Consider the following 21,282-nt stretch of genomic DNA (forward strand, 5'->3'; position numbering starts at 1 on the left):
TGACCCACAAGGTCCTTTCAGTACCAAATACCCGATGCTATTGTGATTCCTGTAAAAATATGTATGACCAGAAGTATGCAAGATGGGAACAGTCTTATTTGTGCTACAGACTTACATCTGAAGTTTAAGAAAACAATAAGAAAGTTTACTTACTGATGACTGGTCTGGTAAAGAGGATTTTTCTAACTCTGGAAGGCTTGAAATTATTGTGGTTCTATTGCCTCTTTCAGTAGCTACGAGTTCTATTGATAAGCCATCTCCTATGATGTGCCAACTTTTTATAGCCAACTTAAAAAAGAGAAAGATATAAGTGATCACTGTAGCACAGCATAAAATCCTTAAATGTGATTTAGAATAAAAACAGATTTTTTTTTACCTCAATTGGATTGCTGTTTATAATTGCAAATAAAATATTACTTGCTTCTGTAGCACTCAGTACACCAAAATCTATGAAACGTTCCTCTATTTTGGGGGGTAATACAAAGTACTGGAAAGATAGAAAAGAACTAGATTAAATATAAAGTCATACTATATAAGAGAATGTTACCAAGAGAAAAATGACTATATTAAGATAAAGTTTCTATATTTTATATAAATATGCACACATACACACATATATAAAATATAATTAAGAACTTTGTACAATGAAAATATTTTCAGTAATCAAAATAAAAATACTCGTGGTCTCTACTCAACAGCTGTGTCCTCTGAAGGCACATAAAGAAGCAGGAAGCTGAAGTACTGGGAGGGGGTCAGTGGAGGGAGCCCTAGAGGATTAGGCAAAAAGTCCTTGGTCTCAGTAAACAACATGCATTCATGAAAACAGCTACAAATACATAATCATTTAAGCAAAATAAATGAAGGAGCGGAGTAATACTGAAGGCCCCTCCAGTCCTAAAATTCTTTTTGGAGAACTGCATTTCTATGTTCGCATTATCTTTTTATCTTTCATATCAGTTTTACTTCTTATCTAAATTTCCTTCACTGACTACTCTAAGGACACTTGGGATTTTTTTTTCCTGGCTTATTTTCTGTACCAAAAGACCTTTAGTCTTCCGTTCTGCGCCATGATTAGATTACCATTCCACCTGTGTACCTTTACCACCTTCCTTTTCTTCACCCTGATACTTCCTGGTTTTGGAAGTCTCTTCCTTATATAATTCCCTCTTCAACCTCCTTGTATTGTTCTTTTCCTGCTCATTCATTTTTCCCCCCATTTTGTTCATTTTTAGCTTCCCCGTGATTGTAATAGATTAACAATTAACAGCAAAATCAAGAGAAAGCAAAATGTGGAGAAGATCTAAGTGGAGACTGTAACTAGAGGATTCAAGTGTATTGCCAGGGGAGATGGCTGCTGGGAAGGGTGAAAACCAGTTATCTGGAAAGTACTGAGTAGGGAGGAATGAAATCTACTTGTAAACACAGAAAACAGCAAAATGCAAGGGTGCCTGCTGATGATGACTGCCTACTGATACCTGAAAACACAGAAGATGGGTAGGGAGTTTGAATTCTAAAGGTAGATGACATACTTACATCTAAAAAGCCTGTATATACCCGCACAGGCAAATGAAATTTAGAAGCATTGGTAATAAGTAAGATGTTGTTATCTACGTGCATGGATGACGTGGATGGCATAAAAAACAGGGTAAAAATGTATCCTGATTCATTTGGAAGAATTAAGACTGGTTTGCTGAAGTTGTGAACCTAGGGAATGATGAGAGAGAAAAAAACATGTCAGCATCATCTAGTTAGTATATCAGTAAAGTTAAAAGTATAAGGATCCACACATACTTTAAACATTGTTTTGGCTTCTTCTGGTAGCAACACGTCATGAATGAGGATCGCAAAACTGAAAGTGTTAGTAAGGTAAATTGGCCTTTCCACAGGGTCGGCAGGACTGTCTCGGATGTGAAATAATGTTGCAGCGTGATCAAATCCCAAATAACTATTTAAAAACAAAACAAAAACATAAACAAAATAAATCATTTTTATTTCCATGTGTTAATTGGAAATCGAAGTTCTTTTGTTGTGAATAATTTATGTTCAGCATAAATAACTATTATTAGAGAATTAGAACTATAAATATTTTAGTGATTGAAGACATGATTTAAAACAAAATTTAGCTTGCAAAATATTGAAATGTAATATAAAGAACTATTTTCTACGGAACTATACATAATAAAAAATTAAAGCCAAACATGTATTAACAGAAAAAGTTTTAAGCTACTTTAAAAAGAATCATGTTCATTACTCAATTCCAACCAGCTTTGTTAAATTGAGCCCCCACACCACGTTGGATATTAAACTATTACTGGTTATAGTATAATTAGAAAATGAGCTGCATCTATTAGTGCCCATTTATAAAAAGTTGTAATTCTAGAGCAGTATATACAAGTTTATAAAGGAATACTGTGCTCGCTTCGGCAGCACATATACAAGTTTATAAAGGAATACAAATGATTTTGTTTCAAGTGACAATATACTTTATTATTTATTTTATTGATAGTTCTTTTCTTTATTTTTAATTTTAATTTTTTATTAAACTAATTGGGGTGACAGACCATATACTTTAATAACAAGCCACAACCACTTTCATGTTACAAAAAGAATTAGAGAGGAAATGGTTCAAATGATTTAAATATTATTTGAAAATAGATTCATTATTCTATCATATTATTGAATCATTAAGAATTCACGGCAAGTTCAACTTATATCATCCCATTTACCTTTTTCTTCTAAGAAAGTAAAAAATAAACAAAATATAGAGATTTTTCTCCTTTACAGTTGAAGTTGTTCTTTTCAACAATACTGCCATGGAATTTATGTGAATTTGGCTACTACTTTTGCTAAAGACAATTAGCAGGAAAACAGAATTTATTTTAAAGAGAAACTCACCCATCCAACACTTCTGCTTGATATGGTATTTCAAGTTTAGAATAACTCTTTTCTTTTGCTTTCACAGTGATTTTCCCAGAAAACTGAGATGGTTTTTTTGCCTTTGATGCTGAAAGGAAGCATACACATAAAAAAATCTGTCACCTGTTGCTACCAAAGAGTTTACACAGAGGAGTGTGAGAATGACTATGTGGACAGATAAAATCTTAAAAAGAAAGCTGAGCTTTCAAACTGACAGAATCGTTTTACATTTTAAATCAAATATCACATTTTTCATATAAAAAAGGAAAAATGTTTGAATTTTCCTGTAATGCGACAAACAAGTGAGGAATTAGCAAGTGAACACAATTCAGGAGGAAAAACTGTATTTGAGCTACGTCTCTAAGCGATGGCTTTGCTATATTAGCAGCGCTTCTTAATTGCAGCACTACTGACATTTTAGACCAGATGAAACCTTTGTGGTGGGGTGGCTGCCCAGTGCACTGCGGGATGCTTAGCAGCGTCTCAGGCTTCTGCTTGCTAGATGTCAGTAGCACCGCCAGCTGTGACAATCAAAAATTTCTGCAGACTCTGCCAAATGTCCCCTAGGAGCGAAACTGGCCCTTATTGAGAACTGCAGGTTTTCAACTGCACTGAGAAAGAAATAATGCTCCTCATATGGCCAGAGTTGTGCTATAAATACACATCAAGTAGGTCATGAGCTCTGACTTCTTGTGTTAGCCACCCTAACTCACAGTGTAAGAGGAGATATCCCTCCTTGCCACTATAGTGTCCTCATAGATGAAGGCAGCACTTCCACATAATTCCCTCTGGAATTATAGAAGTAGATTTAGTTGGATCCCATCTGGATACCCACTGGCTGTTCCTTTCAAAGCAAATAAAGAAGCTGTTTGTCTTCATGCCCTTTAAAGTACTTCAGGAGCATGTCTACTTAGGAGAACTGACATGTGAGTTCTGCAAATGGATGTTATCCAACTTTAGCACAAAAAACAAAAAAAAAATGGTGTGACATCTAGTATGTGGCGATGTACAGACGGTGACTTCAGATTTTGAAAACTCCCCATTAAGCTTCATTTCTTTCTGCTTGCTGCATAGCCATTTTTGAATGCTTTTACTTTTTCGCTATTTATTCTGATGCAAAGTTGATCACGAGGGCCATAATTTACACATTTCATGGTATCTCATTAATGATAGTTTAGTAAATGAAGTTTTCAAAAACCTCAAGAAAATTCAGTCCAAAATCACAATGAATACTGACTCGATGAGAAAGATGCTTGCTTGGTAAGTGAACACTGAAGCGTTAATACAGATGGTGCATTCTGGTAACACTAAAAGTTAAATAAAACACACAGGTCCTGTGATTTTCACAGCAATTTTAGTGGTACTGTGTGTGGGAATCGGGGGTGGTGGCAGGGTCAGATGAGGGATTCTCCCTTGATAAAAACAACCACTTTTAAGGAAGGTAGCACTTGCTTAAAAGATGTTTTCCCTTTGCCTCTGTATTTAATTTTGCGTAGTTTCTTTAGAACACTTCTTTTAGAATCTCTGATCTCAGAAGAACCTCCATGACTGCCATTCATTCATCTCCAGAAGGAACATTCAGTGGGTTCCGTCCCGAAGTGAGAAGGGAAGAGCGGGGGCCTGGAAAGACATGGCTGGGGTGCACTGCCATTCCCTGGGCTTACTGGGAGGGTGGGCCCCAAGTGTTCTCAGGGCTCAGGACTCCCTACTGGTCCCTCTGTTCCTTGGTAAGACAAGGAGTGTACCTGCTGATGCGGAGACTGACGCTGGAGGCCATGACTGCGGTATCTTAGCAACACAGAGGACAATTTATCACAGACTTGGAAATAAGTGTGGCATCAAAACCTTCAACAATACCAGCTCTTGGCAGCTGGATTATGACAGTATGTCACATATTTCATCTGGATTTGCTCGGGGTGTGCTCTGAGCTCATGGGATGAAGACTGAAGCCGGGGCCCAGCCCCTGAGAAGCCCGTGTGAGCCGTGAGCACTGGTGCTCTCTTTCAGACACAGTGCAGAGTGTCCCAGTGTTCTGCTACCTGCAGGTCACTCAGAGATCAAACACTGTCATCTACTGAGGAGTTGAGCCTTAAAACATGGACTGTGAGAAGAGGTGGCTCTATCATGAAGCCAGAGTGTAAGCTGCGTGGGCCCCGATGACAAAAGCCCCATCTGGAGTTTCCGTTCTCATTAAATTTAGTTACATATACAGTTGAGCAACTATTAAACCATTATTTGAAAAATTTTGTGACAGCAAATACAATAAATATTGCAGCAAAGTGAGCAAAAATTAATAAAAACATACTAGGTATTAAAATATGTTAAAGTCTGGAATAACATTCCAAATATCAAAATATGTAGTATAATATTTACCTAATTTGACAATTCTATCATAAAGGCTATTATTTTAGCTTAGGCAGGATCATCTGCCTTGCTTATAAAAGACAATATATGAAAATGTTACAGACAATACTTTATTATTCCTGCTCTCAAATTCAGACATGCTTCCGAAATTCAAATGTATATTATCACCCAATTACAAAAATGAATGACTTCATAATGAAGGCAAAGCATAACTGGAATGTATGTGGAAGAGCCCAGATTACAAAAATTTAATTCCAATCCAGTGTATTTGCCAGTATTAATTTAGGTTTATGAAGTTATATTTTCTTTCATGAAACAATCGAGAATTTGTGATGGTTTACAAGAAAAACCAACCTAAGCTATATAAAATCTGACTGTAAAATGGTCTGGATTTCTATATTAAGATGTTGACTTAGGTGCTGTGTAGTTTATCAAAATAAGCCACTATATTAGACAGAAAAAGGTGAATACTTACCATCAAAACTAATACTTGCAACTTTGGTATATTTACTTTCTGAAGCTTTTAAGGTAGTTGGTTTAAAGTGTACCGTTATAGCATCATTTTGTGGTGTAGGTCGAACACTCTGAAAGAGAAAAAAATACGTAGCACTGTTTTAGCCCTCTTGCCTTGATGGTCAGATATATCCGAATGAATATCCAAAACTTTTATACATAACTATAATGTCGCTTACATACAAAGCAGCTCAAATTGTTATTATCAAATGCATAAAATAGTGAAAATATCAACTTTTTGGGTTTTTGTGGATTTCTGACACATTTTGAAAAAAATCCTGAAATCAATTAACGCAGCGTTAAAGGTTAGTCTAGTGATTCAGTTATATTACACTGGAACGTGTACTGGAAAAGGCAGGCGGAATCAAAATTTGGAAAGTTTAACTTTATGTGGTCCCTTTAAATGAAATAGGCCAAACTAATAAAACTTCCAATTAATTTCATTAGAATATCTTTATGAAATAAAATGACCAGAAGAAAAATGTATGATAAGTGAGCATAAAAATCTGAAGACAAACCAGTACAGTGGGTGTCAGTACCTCAAACAGAAAAAGAGGCATTTATTTCCCAAATGGCTGCCTAATTCCCATGTAAGAGGAGGAGACATGACGATGGTACGGTAAGGTCCCTCTTACAGAAATCCCAGTACTGAGGGTGACACCTGGCTCTATGCAGATGAAAGGGACCGGGAACTTGGGAGCCACGACTGCGCTGCAGTCACTTCTAACGGGTCCTCTCTATGCAGGGCGCGGTGCGAGTGGGCTCCCCCATGACGCTCCCAGCTGTGGGACGAGCAGTGAGGCCACCGCAGGTGTGCAACTGGAAGAGGTCAGAACTCTTTAAACTTAATACACACGGTGTTCCCATTAAAAAACAAACCTAAAGTAACCAAAAGCAAAACAAAACAAAAAACAAACAGTAAAAGCTTACACTCTTCCAGCAAGTTTAAAAAGTAAATACATTTTTAAGCGCAGAATTGCTTCGTCGATGATCCTCACGGACACGACACGTTTTTCCTTGGAAGGGCCTTTAAAGCCCCCCCACCGCCTGTCCCCCTGCTCACAGGGGAGGAGGACCGCGCAGCACTGAGTGACGTTTCCACAGCCCGGCCCTGGGAGGCAGAACTGGAAGCCCACTGTCCTGGAGTTTCCAGCACCCTCCTGCACCAGCACCCCACTGCCCAAACATGTATGTGAAACTGGGGTGCTGCCCACAAATCTTGATCAAAAATTTTCCTTTAGAATTTCACCTCAATCTTACTTTGGTCTCAAAACCCATCGAGGGTTTTTGTGGAATGTTCAGGGGTTTATACACTTGTTGCCAAAGGCTGGAGTTCCCCTGAGAACGTTTGTCCCTCTGACAGTCTCAGGCACGTGTGCCAACATGGGCACTCAGGTCCCTGCAGGTCACAACAGCCCTGGCTCCCCGCCCCCGCCCCTCTGCTCTCATAAAGGTGGGATGGGCCTGCACTGTACAAAGCGCAGGTCCTTGAAGGCACAAGAAGTACCTGAGAAGAGTGTGAAGAAAAGGTGTCCCTTTTGCACTGCCTGGAGCCCAGGGAAGGACTCCGGTTTTGCACAGGGACTACAGATACTGCCTGTTCCCACCAAGGGCAGAGCTGCTCCCCCTGCCCACTGCTGGCCAGCCCGGGGCCGTGTGCAGGTCTAGCTGGGCCTGGAATCGTGGCCTTGGAAGGCTCTGCAGGTTTCTGTGCCCCAAGTCCTCACAGCCTTGCACTTGATTCTTCTTCCTCCCTGTCTGAGAACTCCTCCTCACGTGCTTCTGGATCTCTAACAGATATGTATTTATTACAATGTATTTATTATCAGGAAGCTTGCTGGTACCAGCAACCACTTAAAAAGTACAGATCTTCATTCCTTCAAGGGGTATGTGTGTGTGTATGCACGTGTGTGTTCAAAGCAGTGTGAACCGGCAGATAAAATGTCTCATTTGTTCCCTTATCCCATACCGCCCTGCGAATACTTCTGAAGGAGAGGGAAGCGGGACAGATGCACATGTGACAATGCAGTGATCAGTTTACGCAGCAAGAGCGTCTTAACTATTTACCCAGGAGCGTGAGCTTGCGCAAGCTGCCCAGCCACTCTGGGCTGAGCTGTTCCTCCTGTAAAACCCTCGGGGACTAGAGTAGGTGTTTTCTAAGAGTCCATCAACCTACAAAATGTTGTGATTCAATTAATTTTGCTGTTTGTTTAAACTAGTGACATCCATCCTGAGGTCCAGACTATCAGAGAGGAGACCTTCAAAAGCTGTGGACTGCACAAGGGCCTGCACAGAAGACGCGGCTGTGCGGGCTGTGACAGCCGCAGCGTGACCCTGACGGCTCAGACATGCCCAAAGACTGCGTGGCAGTGACCACCACAGCACTTCTGGAATGTTCTCACCCTGCACAGCGCCATGCCGGAAAGAGCTAAACACTGGTACTTATTAAAATACAATCACTGCACGTAGTAAGAGCTTAGGCAAGCTGAGGGAATGGTTTTCTCACATGATTTTAAGATTTTCCTTACCAGAGGGAAATTTTAATTCTATATCATTACCTTAAAACACGCTGCACCAATAGTAAACAGTCAACTGACTCATTTTACACAAATAGTCTGAAATGTTCACGTATTACCATTATAAAAACACCCAAAATTAGTTAAAACCCATTTTCTGTAACAGAAAAGCTAGGAAACAAAATCAATGCAAAACAAAATACTTAAATAGTTGGCTCGTTCTGGTGGCTTTAAATGAAAAATAATGCATAATCTTTAACTTGTAATAAACATATTTATATACTAATGTCGGTTTCAGTATGAGTCACTAAGTGCTGCTTAAAGATAATCAAGAAGCGGAAACAATGTGGGGAGATCCCTAGGAAAGGCCGCTTTCACATGTTCTAAACATGGTGCCAGCATTTTCCCACGACACTCATACCTGACTAGTGTGCAGTAACTGCGGAGGGAGCCCCAGGGCCCGGCATTTCTGGAAACGACTAACAAAAGCATTTGAGCAAACAAGGAAAATCACTTTTCAGTGCACAACTGTACAAAACAGCTGCACAAATTTGCTGCAGCTCTTATCAAGCTGATACTGGTGAAACAAATAGAGTAGTTTTACAGCCATCCTCGAAGTTGCACCATAGACGATAAACACCAGGAAGGCCTGGACCTGTGCACCTTGCCACACTACCAGGCGAGGCACCTGTATTTGGAGTTGCTTGCTTTAGCAGTCCTCCGTCTAGAAAGATGAAGAGACTGAATTCCTGAAGGGAAATCTGAAACCTCCAGCTTTAGGCAAGCTACGCATTTGTGACAAAGAGGAGGAAGGCCGAGGCCCTCCTAACATCCATCCATCTCTAAGTCTGGCTTATTGTACAGAAGACAGGAGAAGCCTTAGGGGGCTCTTATAACTCGGTTTCCAGGGCAGATGGCACGTCCCCAGGCTGGGGAGGCGAGAAGCACCTCACATGGACCACTGCAACAGAGTTCTAACTTTCTGTGGTTCGTTCCACAAAGCGGCTCCAGTGGCTTTTCACAACAAAAATGCTTCAAATTCTGTGATCCCCGCTGCACTTACAATAACACCTAAACTGGTCCCTAGCCCCAGGCGGCAGGCGTGACTCTCCAGCCCTGACCTTTCACCTCAGCTGCTGTCTCTCACCACCACTGAAGCCGCCCTTGCCTCACGCTCAGCTCCTGGAGCTGGGGACACTTGTCACCACTTTCTGCCTACCTCCTAGTCCTTAGTTATGTCTTCAACTGGCAGCTGCTCAGACGATCCTATCTAAACCACTCCCTCCGCCACTCACACGCCGTGGTTTATGTCTTTCACAAAACATGATGCCGTAAAACCTTGGCTGTCTGATTCACTGCTGGGTTCTCAGTACTTAGCACAGGAGGTGGCATGTAATTGATGCTCATTAAATATTTATTAAAGAAAGGGATGAATGAATGAGGAAATAAGATAAAACTACCCAAACTCTGGCTGGGTGTAGGCTTTAGATAATAGAAAAAAATACAGACATAGGTAGCTGCAGATGTAGATATACAGACACATACATAGATCAGTAGGTTTTTAATTGAAATATTGAATGAAAATTAAAATGATATATTCATAAAGATTGGATTGTCACTATATACCTAATATACTGTCATGTAACTTTGGAGTTTTTATAGTTGAGTAAGCCCCTTGAAAAGCTCTGACTCATTTTCCCTATTTTGAAAACTAGGCTGTGTGCACCTTATAGGGCTGCTGTGAAATAAGGGAATCCATGTACAAAATCACCTCGCATGGCGTCTGACCCACAGGAGAGCAAATAAGAGAGGAAAGTGGGCCTATTTCATTCCCTGTCACAAAGACATTGAATACTACATTTCTTTTCATTCACAGTCTTAGGATTAGTTGCTAATTTCGTTTTCCTAGAAAATGTTTACTGAAAAAGACATTCACTGCCATCCATTCCGTGTATGCAAAAAGCTAGACCAGACCACTTGTGCTACGTAAAGGAGGCACTTGCCCACTGAACCTCTAAACCCTCCCATTTGGAGAAGCGACTGCAGGCCTGAAGTCTGTCCAACAAGTACAAAAGTCCCCATTCTGACCCTGTTCTGTGCAACGGCCTCCCACAGACTGGAGAAATCAGGGACACACAGCATGCACAACACGCAAGAATCACAAGCCACATGACATCTCCAGCTGAGGCAAGGGTAGGGTGTCCACCCACAGCCAGCGTCTGTCCTCCAGCCAGACACTGCGGTCCACAGCTGCAGAGGCATCTCGGCCGGGGCCTTTATGGAGTTCAGTGACCTGACGTGGAGGAGAAGGGCTGGGAGGGGGAGTGCACACGCGTACATGCGTCATCGCCACGTATGCAGGGAGACGTGCTCCAGGCAGCCAACAGGCTGAAGAAACCCAACATCCAAGAAGTAGGTTATGGCCAAAGCAACCCGGGCAAATCTGGCAGAAGAGTTACAATCCACTACAGGAAACTCCGATATACTAAACTAGAAAACTTCGAACAAAAACAATCACAACTCTGGGTAAAAAGTGAGATTTTTAAAATGGTAACAGAGCAGTGATTCTTAGGTCTCTGCAGTTCACCTACTGGTAAAATCTAGAGAGAGAGAGAGAGAGAGAGAGAGAGAGAGAGAGAGAGAGAGAGAGAGAGAGAGAGTGTGTGTGTGTGTGTGTGTTTATGCTTGTGGAGGGGAGTCCAACAGAGATTTTCTAAGGTTTCTTTTGTAAAAATAAGGATGTGGGTGGCAGGGGAAGGAGAATTCCCTACTATCTACTACCTTTATTCATAAAATAAGGAATATTTTAATGTCAAAGAAAAGTAATACAGACAATTAATAAAACCAAAAGTTAGTTCTTTGAATCAGCATAATTGACAAACTTGTAGTTAGACTGAACAAAATGTTATTTTAAATATAGACAAGACTCAAATTACTAAAATTAAGGATGAAAGAACATTACTACTTATCTCACAGGAAAAAAAAAGATTATGAGAAAATACTATTAACAATGATATGCCAACAAATTAGATAACTCAGATGAAATGAAAAAATTCCTAGAAAAGACATAAACACCGACACTGATTCGAGAAGAAACAGAAAATCTGAATAGACCTGAAACAAGCAAAGAGACTGAGGTAGTAATTTTAAAACTTCCCACACGCAAAGCCTGGGCCCAGATGGCCTGAGGGATGACTCCCCGAGCACCTTAAAGAAGAGTTGACCGCAAAGTTTCCTTCACACACTTCCCAATTCATTCTATACAAACAACCCCCTACTACTTTTAGTCATAAAATAATGGATATTTTAACATCAAAGAAAGAAATAAGTACATTATCGCAGAATAGTCCCTCTCCTGAAAGGATGTTTATAACTTTATATTAACATACACACACTCATATTTTTATAAACATTTATATTGTTATTTTGCTCATTTTTCTATAGACTCATGAAAATTTCAATACAGATTAAAGAGCCAAAACCAATCACTAACCCTCAATGTAGTAATAACAATCAGCATTATGCATATATTTTTAGAAAAATATAATTATTGCTATAAATAGTAATTACAAAGAAACTGCACAACAGAAATATTCACTGTAGTATTTCCTTATGTAAAAGGTCACTACTGGACAACACGAAGAGTTTCATTCCATAGAAATTTCCATGATAATCATTCAAAAGACTGAATTTAAAGAAAATAATCAAGTCAACAAATAAAAAGATGAATATATTTTTGAAAGCAAGCACAGAGAAATCTATAGACTAAGTTTACTGTTAAGAAAGGTAAGAACAAGAGACAATGCTGCTGCTGTTCACTGCTTTGGGGTTTTGTTTCCATGGTACTAGGCTGGCCAGGTCAAAGCAGCTGTTCCTTTTCATCTGTGGAAGGGTCTCAGGCCTCTGGGGACCCCAAGAGGAGCATGGCAGTGGAGGGCAGGACTCCAGGTGGGAGAGTTCCAGCCCTCACTCCCCTATCGCCTGCTCAATTCTCCCACCTAACAGAGCACCCCCCGGACTCAGCCCACTAGTGAGCAAGGTTACTGCATTAAAACGCGGTTGCGTGCGGTGAGGGCCTCTGGGCTGCCTCACTGCGCTCCGTCTGCTCTCCTCTCTCTGGTCTCTACTGCGCCGCCTGCTGGTAACTCTGGGTTTGGCTGCGGACGGACAAAGGCCCCCGATGAAGTCTGAAGCCCGGTCGGTTGCTCATTTTATCAGTTCCCTGAATTTGGGTTTCTGATCAGCACAGGTTATAATAAAAATGTACTGCTTTCCTCCTCCACGATTCCCTCTGAATGTACTTTGGGGACCTCAGTAGGGGTCGAGGTTGTAGCTAACCCAAATTTAGATATCCCTGTCTTTATTTTTTTTTTTGCCTAAAACCATCTTATGGCACCCTAATTCCACTAAGGCATAAAAGCCACCTACCTGTATGTGTGAGAGGAAGAGGGGGACCCCGGTTTCCAGTACGCAATCTAGGTTAACTACCACAGCTGCCAGCTGGACACAGCGCTTACGACTAACGTTAACAGCACACCCTTACCCACCATCCTTCCTGGCTTCATGGTTTCTCTTCCCAACACCTCTGAGTGTTTTCTTTCTCTCTTTTTACTTCTTGCTTCATACACTAAGTCTAACGACCTAACCTGATAGAATCCTACCGTGTTTCCCCGAAAATAAGACCTAGCTGGACCATCTTTTGGAGCAAATTTGTCTTTTGGAGCAAAAATTAATGTAAGACCGGTCTGATAGTAAAATAAGACCGGGTGGGTCTTAAGTTAATTTTTGCTCCAAAAGACACATTAGAGCTGATGGTCTGGCTAGGTCCTACTTCCGGGGAAACACAGTATAACCTGTTTTTCTTTGCACAGGGCACACAGATCCTAGGAATCTATCCACCAGAATTCTCCCAGAGGCCTCTCATACGATTCTGCCTGAACAGGAACCTCATGAACTTCGGTTCAAACTCAGCTTGGAGAAGATCCTCTATGTTCCTTTCTCATCCTTAAAATCGGGTGGTTAGAGGCAGAACAGTTTCTCACATCACACTCAGAACCAAAGTGTCACCAGATCACCACAAAATGAATTCCATTACAGCAAAAGTTCAATTGTTTTTAACTCTGTCATAAGTTTAAAAACAAAGGATATATAAATTAGGAAAAAAATAAGTAAAAACTTACTGTTATTGGTACATCTTTTGTTCCTGAATTTAATAAATGAAGATTTAAAACTTTTGGTAGATCTGTTAAAATTAAGAAAAAGAAATATTTCTTAAAAAGGTGCGTTTTATAGCAAGTTAGAATCTATATTAAATATCAGATTAAATCTGTTCTAGAATGTGAAATAAAATTAACAATGTGCAATGTGAAATTATATTAAAACTGAATCTAATTTTCAAAAATGGGTCTTTAATCCCAGACAACCAAATTTTAATTACATATGGGCCAAAGACATTCCAAATTTCAAGTACAATTGACACCTGAGCACCATGGGGAGTAGGGGTGCCGACCCCCCCATAGTTGGAAATCTGTGTATAACTTTTGACTCTCTGGAAACTTAACGACACTCCTTCAGGACCCACCAGGGCTGGTTCCAGGACCCCTGCGGAGGCTCAAGTTCGATACATAAAATGTCCTAGAACAATGGCTACAGTCACTCCTGCACATCTGCGGATTCCCAACCGCGGATCAAAAATACTGTTTTCGACCTGTGGGTTGGTTGACTCTGTGGATGCGAAACCTGGGAGACGGAGGGCCGACTGCATAGTTACTGAAAAATATCTGCGTGTACGTGGACCCGGGCAGTTCAAATGCGTGTAGTTCCAGCATAACTGTACTGTTACTTTTTCCTTAACAAATCCTTAACTCGATTGTTTTCAACTTTAGATTGTGAATTCTTTCTCTGACTACCTGGGACAAGTTTTTAACATTATTCCATTATAATGCAATTGAATAATCCATACCTAAACAAAAATCTAGAAGTAGGTGAGAGACTGGATTACAAAACTGGGCAACCTCCTGCTCTAATCCTGTGTTTAGAAGACTTCCCTTAAGTTATCCCATGGCCTTGCTTCCCCATCTGGTAAGTGATGGTATCCCCCAGAGGAATAGGGTACATATAACCTGCAAGGGCTCTCGCTTCCCAAAAGTAGATTTCTACAAGGTCATGTAACCCACTAGAAAGCACTTTCAAAGCTGGATTACAGTAGAGGGAAGTAGAGCCATGTAGCAATGAACAGCGATTTTCTTTTTAAGACCCACAAAGACACGGTCTCTTTTCTTACCTTGTGTTCGCAGTGTACCAAAATCTAACATTTCTGTTGAGGAATAAATTCCAGGAGCTTGAAAAAAAGAAAACAATGATATTTCACTTTGCCAGAGTAAGATGTATTGAAAACAAACCAAACAAACTTGCAGTTTTCCACTGACCTGTTGTAACCTCAACCTCGACAGGAAGAATGATGAACTCAGTGCTGTCCGAAGCGTTCGTCTTTATTCTTATGAAGGCTGTGTGGTTATCTGCTTCTCTGGATGAAAAGCTGGCTCTCATCACTCCCTTAGTTTCATAAGGAGGAATTTCCTGACAAGTTAACAGACCATAATGTAGCACAGCTTTTGTAATGCTGCAAAACCACCATGGTTTATTGAGTAAGATGACACTATTTTATATACTAGAAAGAAAAAGTACATTAAGTAAACAAGTATATTTCACTGACTGTAGCACACATTCCAATTTTGGAGGATGTTAAAAATGTGAAAAACGTGAATTGTCAGTTCCAAAGGCGTCATTAAGAAGTAGAATTAATCTATAAAATCAGTGATTCTTTCAGGTGCTGGTGGTGCATAGGGATATAATTCAGGCCTGAAGTTCTCTAACCAATATAAATGTCACCATCAGAGGGAAATGCTTTGTGAAGTCTATAGGAGTTTCTTTACATCATAACCAGAGAGCTTAGACACTGCTTCATTTTCATAAAACCTAACAAAACAAAGCTTTCCAAGCAAATCCAAGTTTATCAACTGGGTCAGGAAGGCTCTAGATGTGGAAAAGAGAGCATCAATTCTCAGGTCTGTAGCAAGAGAACACTCACACATGCACTAGATGGAAGGCTCACTGACAAACATGTTTTTTTGAGGCGTAATTCTTTTCCTGGTTTTAAAACAATCTGGCTTCCTTGGGACCACCAGAATTTCTCTGTACCACCTTTTGGCATATTTTAGGATATCTCTGTGTTTTGGATTTTACTGCTTTCACTAACCTCTACTCTCAACTTTTTAGTCCCAAAGTAGGAAAGCAGTGATTAGAACCCTCCTGGGGCCACTAGAGAGGGACCATCCACTCATCCAGCTCACTCATCTCTAGGGAGCTGACTTGGATCTCTGGGTTTTCTCATGCACTAAAATGGACTTTGGGTGAAGTCAAGGCCAACTGACATTTTTCTTACTCTAACTTTGTACGAAAAAGAATCACTGTATATTTTCTTGTAGCCACTGGGAATATTAAAACATCACGCTTCTCTGCTACAATTCATCATACCATGTTTCCCCAAAAATAAGAACCTACCCGGACCCTCAGCTCTAATGCGTCTTTTGGAGCAAAAATTAATATAAGACCCAGTCTTATGTTACAGTATACAAGACCTGGTCTTATATTATAGTAAAGTAAGACCGGGTCTTATATTAATTTTTGCTCCAAAAGTCGCATTAGAGCTGAGGGTCCGGCTAGGTCTTATTTTCAGGGAAACACGGTAGTTCTTAACTAATTAGAAATCTGAATTCTCTTATGTTTATTAGATACCTATTATATTTCATAGTCAGTTTGTAGTTCTATCTAGAAATATAATACAAATTTAATAGCGTATAATTAATGTTATGAAGCGTTGTTTTAAACATTATTTCTCCAAAAGGCTTTTCAAATAATAAGATAATTTCATGGTAAAACATTTTGTGAAAGGTTATCAATGGACTGTCATTACATACTTCTACCAGCTAGTGTGTTTCTGTATTGTAGTAGTCAGCCAGTCACCAACAAATTTGTTTCTGAATGTTGAAGTCAACATTCTAAAAATGTCCCCTCCACATCCCTTCCCTGGTTGAGACTGGTCAGAAGACAGACTCAAGAGGCTATGTGTGTTTGTTTTAACAGAGTAGTTCATAAAGATGCTGATCGTCAGACGTACTCGTCGTGGTCCAGTCAGTGTGTCTCCAGTAACGGCTGGGCAGCAGTGGGAGTGTCCTTAGTACAAGAACCACATTCGCTGTGTCTTTCCCCTCTGATTAAAGCATAGCAGAAAACATGAAGCACACACACCAAAATCACCTCTCCAATGGAAGGAACCCTTACAAAGAAGGTAGTTGCTACATATTCACTAATTTGGTTAATATTTCCTAGCATTCTCCAAAAAAAAAGCGGCTCTCTATGCACTGACACAAACTATTATTAAATATTCAACAATATTAAAGAATGACGTAGATCATCCAAGAATTTAAACATTTCTAAGTCATTACAAGGGCTCGACTATGTTCCCTCCGCAAATGGCATTTCCTCTACCAAGAATAAGTCTGAATGCTCAATTCTCTACCTTCAAAAATAGAAAGGATCCTTCCCACAGGTTAGGTTTTTTTCTTGTTTTTAAATCTCAGTGTAAAGCATATTATAAACGATTAGATTCAGAGACAACTTCACCAATGTAATTCCAAGAAAGAACAGTTGAAATCTCTTCCTTTCCTCACAAGTGGGTTAAAGCTCCCACCAATTTTGTTCACTGATCTTTCTAGAAATTACTACTTAAAACTTTTCTTTTACTCTCTCACCCAATTTTCAAATATACTTTATGTAAATTTAATGTTAAGACAATAATTAAGGAAAAGTCAGCCATATTTCTTCAGGTGATAAGGAGTTAAGCATTTTCTGGTGTGGCCACATGTGAAAGAAACGTGTTAGCACTCACCCACAGTTTTCTGGTGCCTCCTTGTTGACCCGTTGGAAGTTCTAGATGGAGATCACCTCCACTAGAATACATTTCTACAACCTGTGACAAAAGAGCATCTGATGGTTAAGTTCAAAACTATATTCTCTATACACGTGATTGCTGTTATACAGAAATAAATCTGACACCCGAATTGTTTACCACGAAAAATGTAAACACATTTACAGATACAAATGTAGGATAATATCATGTGATATCACCAGTCAGTGGCCCATTATGTGTAAGCAATGGTGGTATTTCTAACGAAAACAAGGTAACTTTGAAATATTAAACTTAGAAACAGTGTAGTTGTCTCAGAGACTGGATTTTAGAAAATCCATCCATAGGACACATACACTATTTTATGGAAATTATCAAATTTTAGAAATACAAATTTTGTATTTCTTACAGCAACACAAGTGTTCTTTACTCACACATTTAGAACAAGATCTACAGCAGCTCTAACAACTACTATAACTGAGAAACAGTGAAGAGGTTATTCTGAGACCCACGCAACCATTTTAACATGGTCTGAAAATATCTGATTCCCCCTGGTGGCAAAATCACAGCTACCGTCTACACCGCTGTGGCCTGTACCTACACTCGTGCTTTAACAGCTTTAATGAGGGTAACTGATGTACCTACCATAAAGTGTACGACCTGATGAAGTCTGACCTGTGTACACAGGCATGAAGCTACCGCTGTGATTAAGATGGAAACATTCCTGTCACCCCGCCCCCCGAAACCCCCGTTTCATGTCCTGTGCAACCCACTGGTCCTTCTATGCCCCTCCCATCCCCAGGTAACCACTGAGCTACTCTAGGACACTCTAGGTTCGTTTGTATTTTCTAGAATTTTATAGACATGAAAACGCAGTCTGTACTCTTGTGTCTGACCACTTTTATTCAGCGTAATTATTTTGAGATCCATCAAGTTGTTGTGTGTATTAATAGTTCATTTCTTTTTGATTTAATGGCTATGCCACAGCTTTTAACCTATTCGTCTAATGACCATCTGGGCCACTCCCAGGTTTTGGTCATTACAGATAAAGCTGCTGTGAACGTGGCATTGTGTAAGCCTGTTTGGATATCTGCTTTCCTTTCTCTTAAGTACAGACCTAAGAACTGAATGGGTCACATGGCTGGAGACTTTCTTATAAATGCAGGTGACTCTATCTCTTAATAAGAAATAATGTATTTAATTAAGTGCAATTTTGGGGGTGAAGTAATAAGAGAATGGGCGGAAAACCTTCACTTGTTTCATCACGAAAGTCTTCCAGGTGTACATAAAAAAGGACAAAGCAGGAAAAACAGCAATATTTTAGTATAAGCTTGAAGATTTTCAGTGTGTGTGGTGTAAGAGAAGCACTGGGTGGAGATGAATGAGCTAAGATTTTCTCAGTATTATTACTTGCCTTCCAATTTCGTACAGTGTTCCCCTAAATACCCGTGATATTAATAGTAATAGCACCTTAACTGACGGGGTAATTATGGAACTTTTTCTGAAAAGCCAAAAGACATCACATATTATTTCATTTAACCTTCCAAAGTATTAAGGAAACAAGCATAACAATGTTTGGAAACAGAAGACTGAAAGGTAGACACTGATAATAGGAAATAAGTAAGGAAATAGGGACAGAAAGAGGCTAAATTATAAAATCAAAGGAAAGATTACATTAAAACTAAGTACGTGACACATTCCTGATTTTTAGTCCAGTGCTATTTATCTGAAATTAGTAAAGTTTAGGAGAAAAGAAATCCAACAATCTATACAGAACTTACGTTAAAAATTCCCACAAAGAATGTCTACTTCCGTGTGCCTCCCTATACGCATGCACACGCACAGGAAGGCTGGACGTGACACACGCAAGGTCACGTGAGGGGCTCTGTGAGAAAGCCGAGGGGCTGGAGCCGTGCTAACACAACGGTTACCAGCGACATGTGCTCACTGAAGTTTAAATAAACTGAAATTAAATAAAATGAAATGTTCAGTTCCTCAGCCACCATAGCCACAAATTCAAGTGCTCAACAGCCACGTGTGGCTAGTGGCTGCTGTACTGGACAGAGCAGATACGGAAACTTCGAACCATCGCAGAAAGGTCTACTGGACAGTGCTAGATTGGCAAGTAGGAAGTTCAAGGGGACTTTTGCTTCACACTTGTTGAACTGTTAACATTTTTTTTCCCCAGGAAGAAAATACTCATGTATTTGTGTTGCATAATGAACAAATGAGATGCGATTTCTTGCTTTACAGTATTTTCTTAAATTTAAGGACAAGATTAATGACAGTATGATACATTATAGGACTATCAGGTGAAAAGTGCCTTCCATACAAACTTCCAGTTATTAAATAAATAAGTCATGGGGATGCAAGGTACAGCGTGGTGACTACAGTTAACAATACTGTTTTCCATATTTGAAAGTTGCTAAGAGTAGATATTAAAAGTTCTTATCACAAGAAAAAATGTGTAACTATGTGCGGTGATGGACGGTAACTAGACTTATTGTGGTGACCATGTCCCCATATATACAAATACTGAATCATTATACTGTACACCTGAGACTAACTTAATATAATGTTGTATGTCAATTATGCCCCAATAAAAAAAAAAAGCTATCAAGTAGGCATTTGGATAAATATATTTTCCCTCAAAAAGAATATTTTCCCGATATTCTACACTGGTTATTAAGAGGGCAACTGGTTTTCTATTTACTCTCCTGTGTGTTGGTGAAAAGTTCATTTGTGTTAAATATTCTTGAATTAAAATGTTATATATAACTGGAAAGAGACTAGATGAACAACAACAAAAAAATCAGTATTGAACTCAGAGCGATAAATCGTTCTAGTCAATAGCCTGGTGACTCTAAAGCTGAGGAGAGAAGGCACAGATGGTAAGGCCACTGGAACAACTGTAGGTTGTCCCCCCTTGCTGAGTCTGTGAGCCCATCTTTCCAGCAGGAAGTGGCTCCTGAGTCTGGTCTGGCCACCACACAGAAGAAGCACTGAGGCTCTGCCCCACGGCTGTCGCAGCTACCGCAGTACGTCAACTCATGCAGTGGGTCTGACAGAATGAAGAACACGTTTTTTTACGTCTTTGACTGAAAATAGTATTAAAAAAAATGTAGCAAGAATTTATGCGGTTTCTGCATAGATCTGTAATAAAAGTTAGCCAGAAGAGGGAAAATACACCATTAACCAAAGGAGCAAAAGGACACAAATGACAGTGATGAGAAGCGGAACACTTCACTTGTAAAAGTAGGACACAGAGCCTTCCCTCTTTTGTGATGATGACATCTAACTAAAAACAATGTGAATTTTGGCAGAGTATTTTTATTAGTAGCTATCCTCATCCAATGTGTTGGGAGAAACCTCGTTAGTGCTACTTTAGCATACAATTCCTACGCATTTCACAAGTCAGTTTCTGCAAATCTCCTGTTCCTCCTCATTTCCCCTTTCATTGTTAATGAGTTTTCTACCAGAGGTTCTAGGATGACAAAACCCATTTTGGCTGCCACAGTTTACCACAATATATAGCATTTCCCTCCATCGCTTATTTTCAAGCTACGTAACTTCCTGCAGTGTTGGTCCTAAAGAACTCGGGGGCCCTGGGTGTGGGTATTAGGGACCATTTGGGAAAGCACCCATCTCTCCTCCCAACACAGACAACATAACTAGATGCTATAGCTGGAGCCTATATATAGCTGGAAGTCACTGGGGATGTGGGTGGGGTTATGGAAAACGTCTAAAAGAGTGACACCAGCCATGCCCACAGCGGAAGAGACAGGAACTATGGTCAGGGATTTCTAATTTGAAAACAATTACTGCTAAAAGACTGGGTAAGATAAGGAGCTGGATTTTTTAAATAAAAAGTAAGTCTGCTTTTCATCATGATTCTGTTACCCTTCCCTTGTATTTCAATTTCCAGGCTCTCAACACCAAAAATGTATTATTATCAGAAACAGTACAAACTATGTTTTTAAAAATTTACATTGGACCAGAAAGAGC

The 21,282-nt window shown here is 39.8% G+C and overlaps 1 protein-coding gene across 3 annotated transcripts in view; it reads right to left on the reverse strand.

Moving 5' to 3' along the window:
* Positions 1-21,282, reverse strand: part of TMEM131 (transmembrane protein 131) — a 170,836-nt gene that overhangs the window by 53,342 nt on the left and 96,212 nt on the right. For all 3 annotated transcript variants that reach the window (XM_033100884.1, XM_033100887.1, XM_033100885.1), the window contains 10 exons: positions 17,260-17,340; positions 14,738-14,888; positions 14,593-14,649; positions 13,490-13,551; positions 5,756-5,864; positions 2,896-3,004; positions 1,792-1,945; positions 1,534-1,704; positions 377-487; positions 154-288 (listed from right to left, as the gene is read on the reverse strand). In XM_033100884.1, the coding sequence (XP_032956775.1) occupies positions 154-288; positions 377-487; positions 1,534-1,704; positions 1,792-1,945; positions 2,896-3,004; positions 5,756-5,864; positions 13,490-13,551; positions 14,593-14,649; positions 14,738-14,888; positions 17,260-17,340 (1,140 nt within the window). The remainder of the gene's footprint in view (positions 1-153; positions 289-376; positions 488-1,533; positions 1,705-1,791; positions 1,946-2,895; positions 3,005-5,755; positions 5,865-13,489; positions 13,552-14,592; positions 14,650-14,737; positions 14,889-17,259; positions 17,341-21,282) is intronic.

Source organism: Rhinolophus ferrumequinum (assembly GCF_004115265.2).
Source record: "Rhinolophus ferrumequinum isolate MPI-CBG mRhiFer1 chromosome 13 unlocalized genomic scaffold, mRhiFer1_v1.p Super_scaffold_3, whole genome shotgun sequence".
Classification (NCBI taxonomy): Eukaryota; Metazoa; Chordata; class Mammalia; order Chiroptera; family Rhinolophidae; genus Rhinolophus; species Rhinolophus ferrumequinum.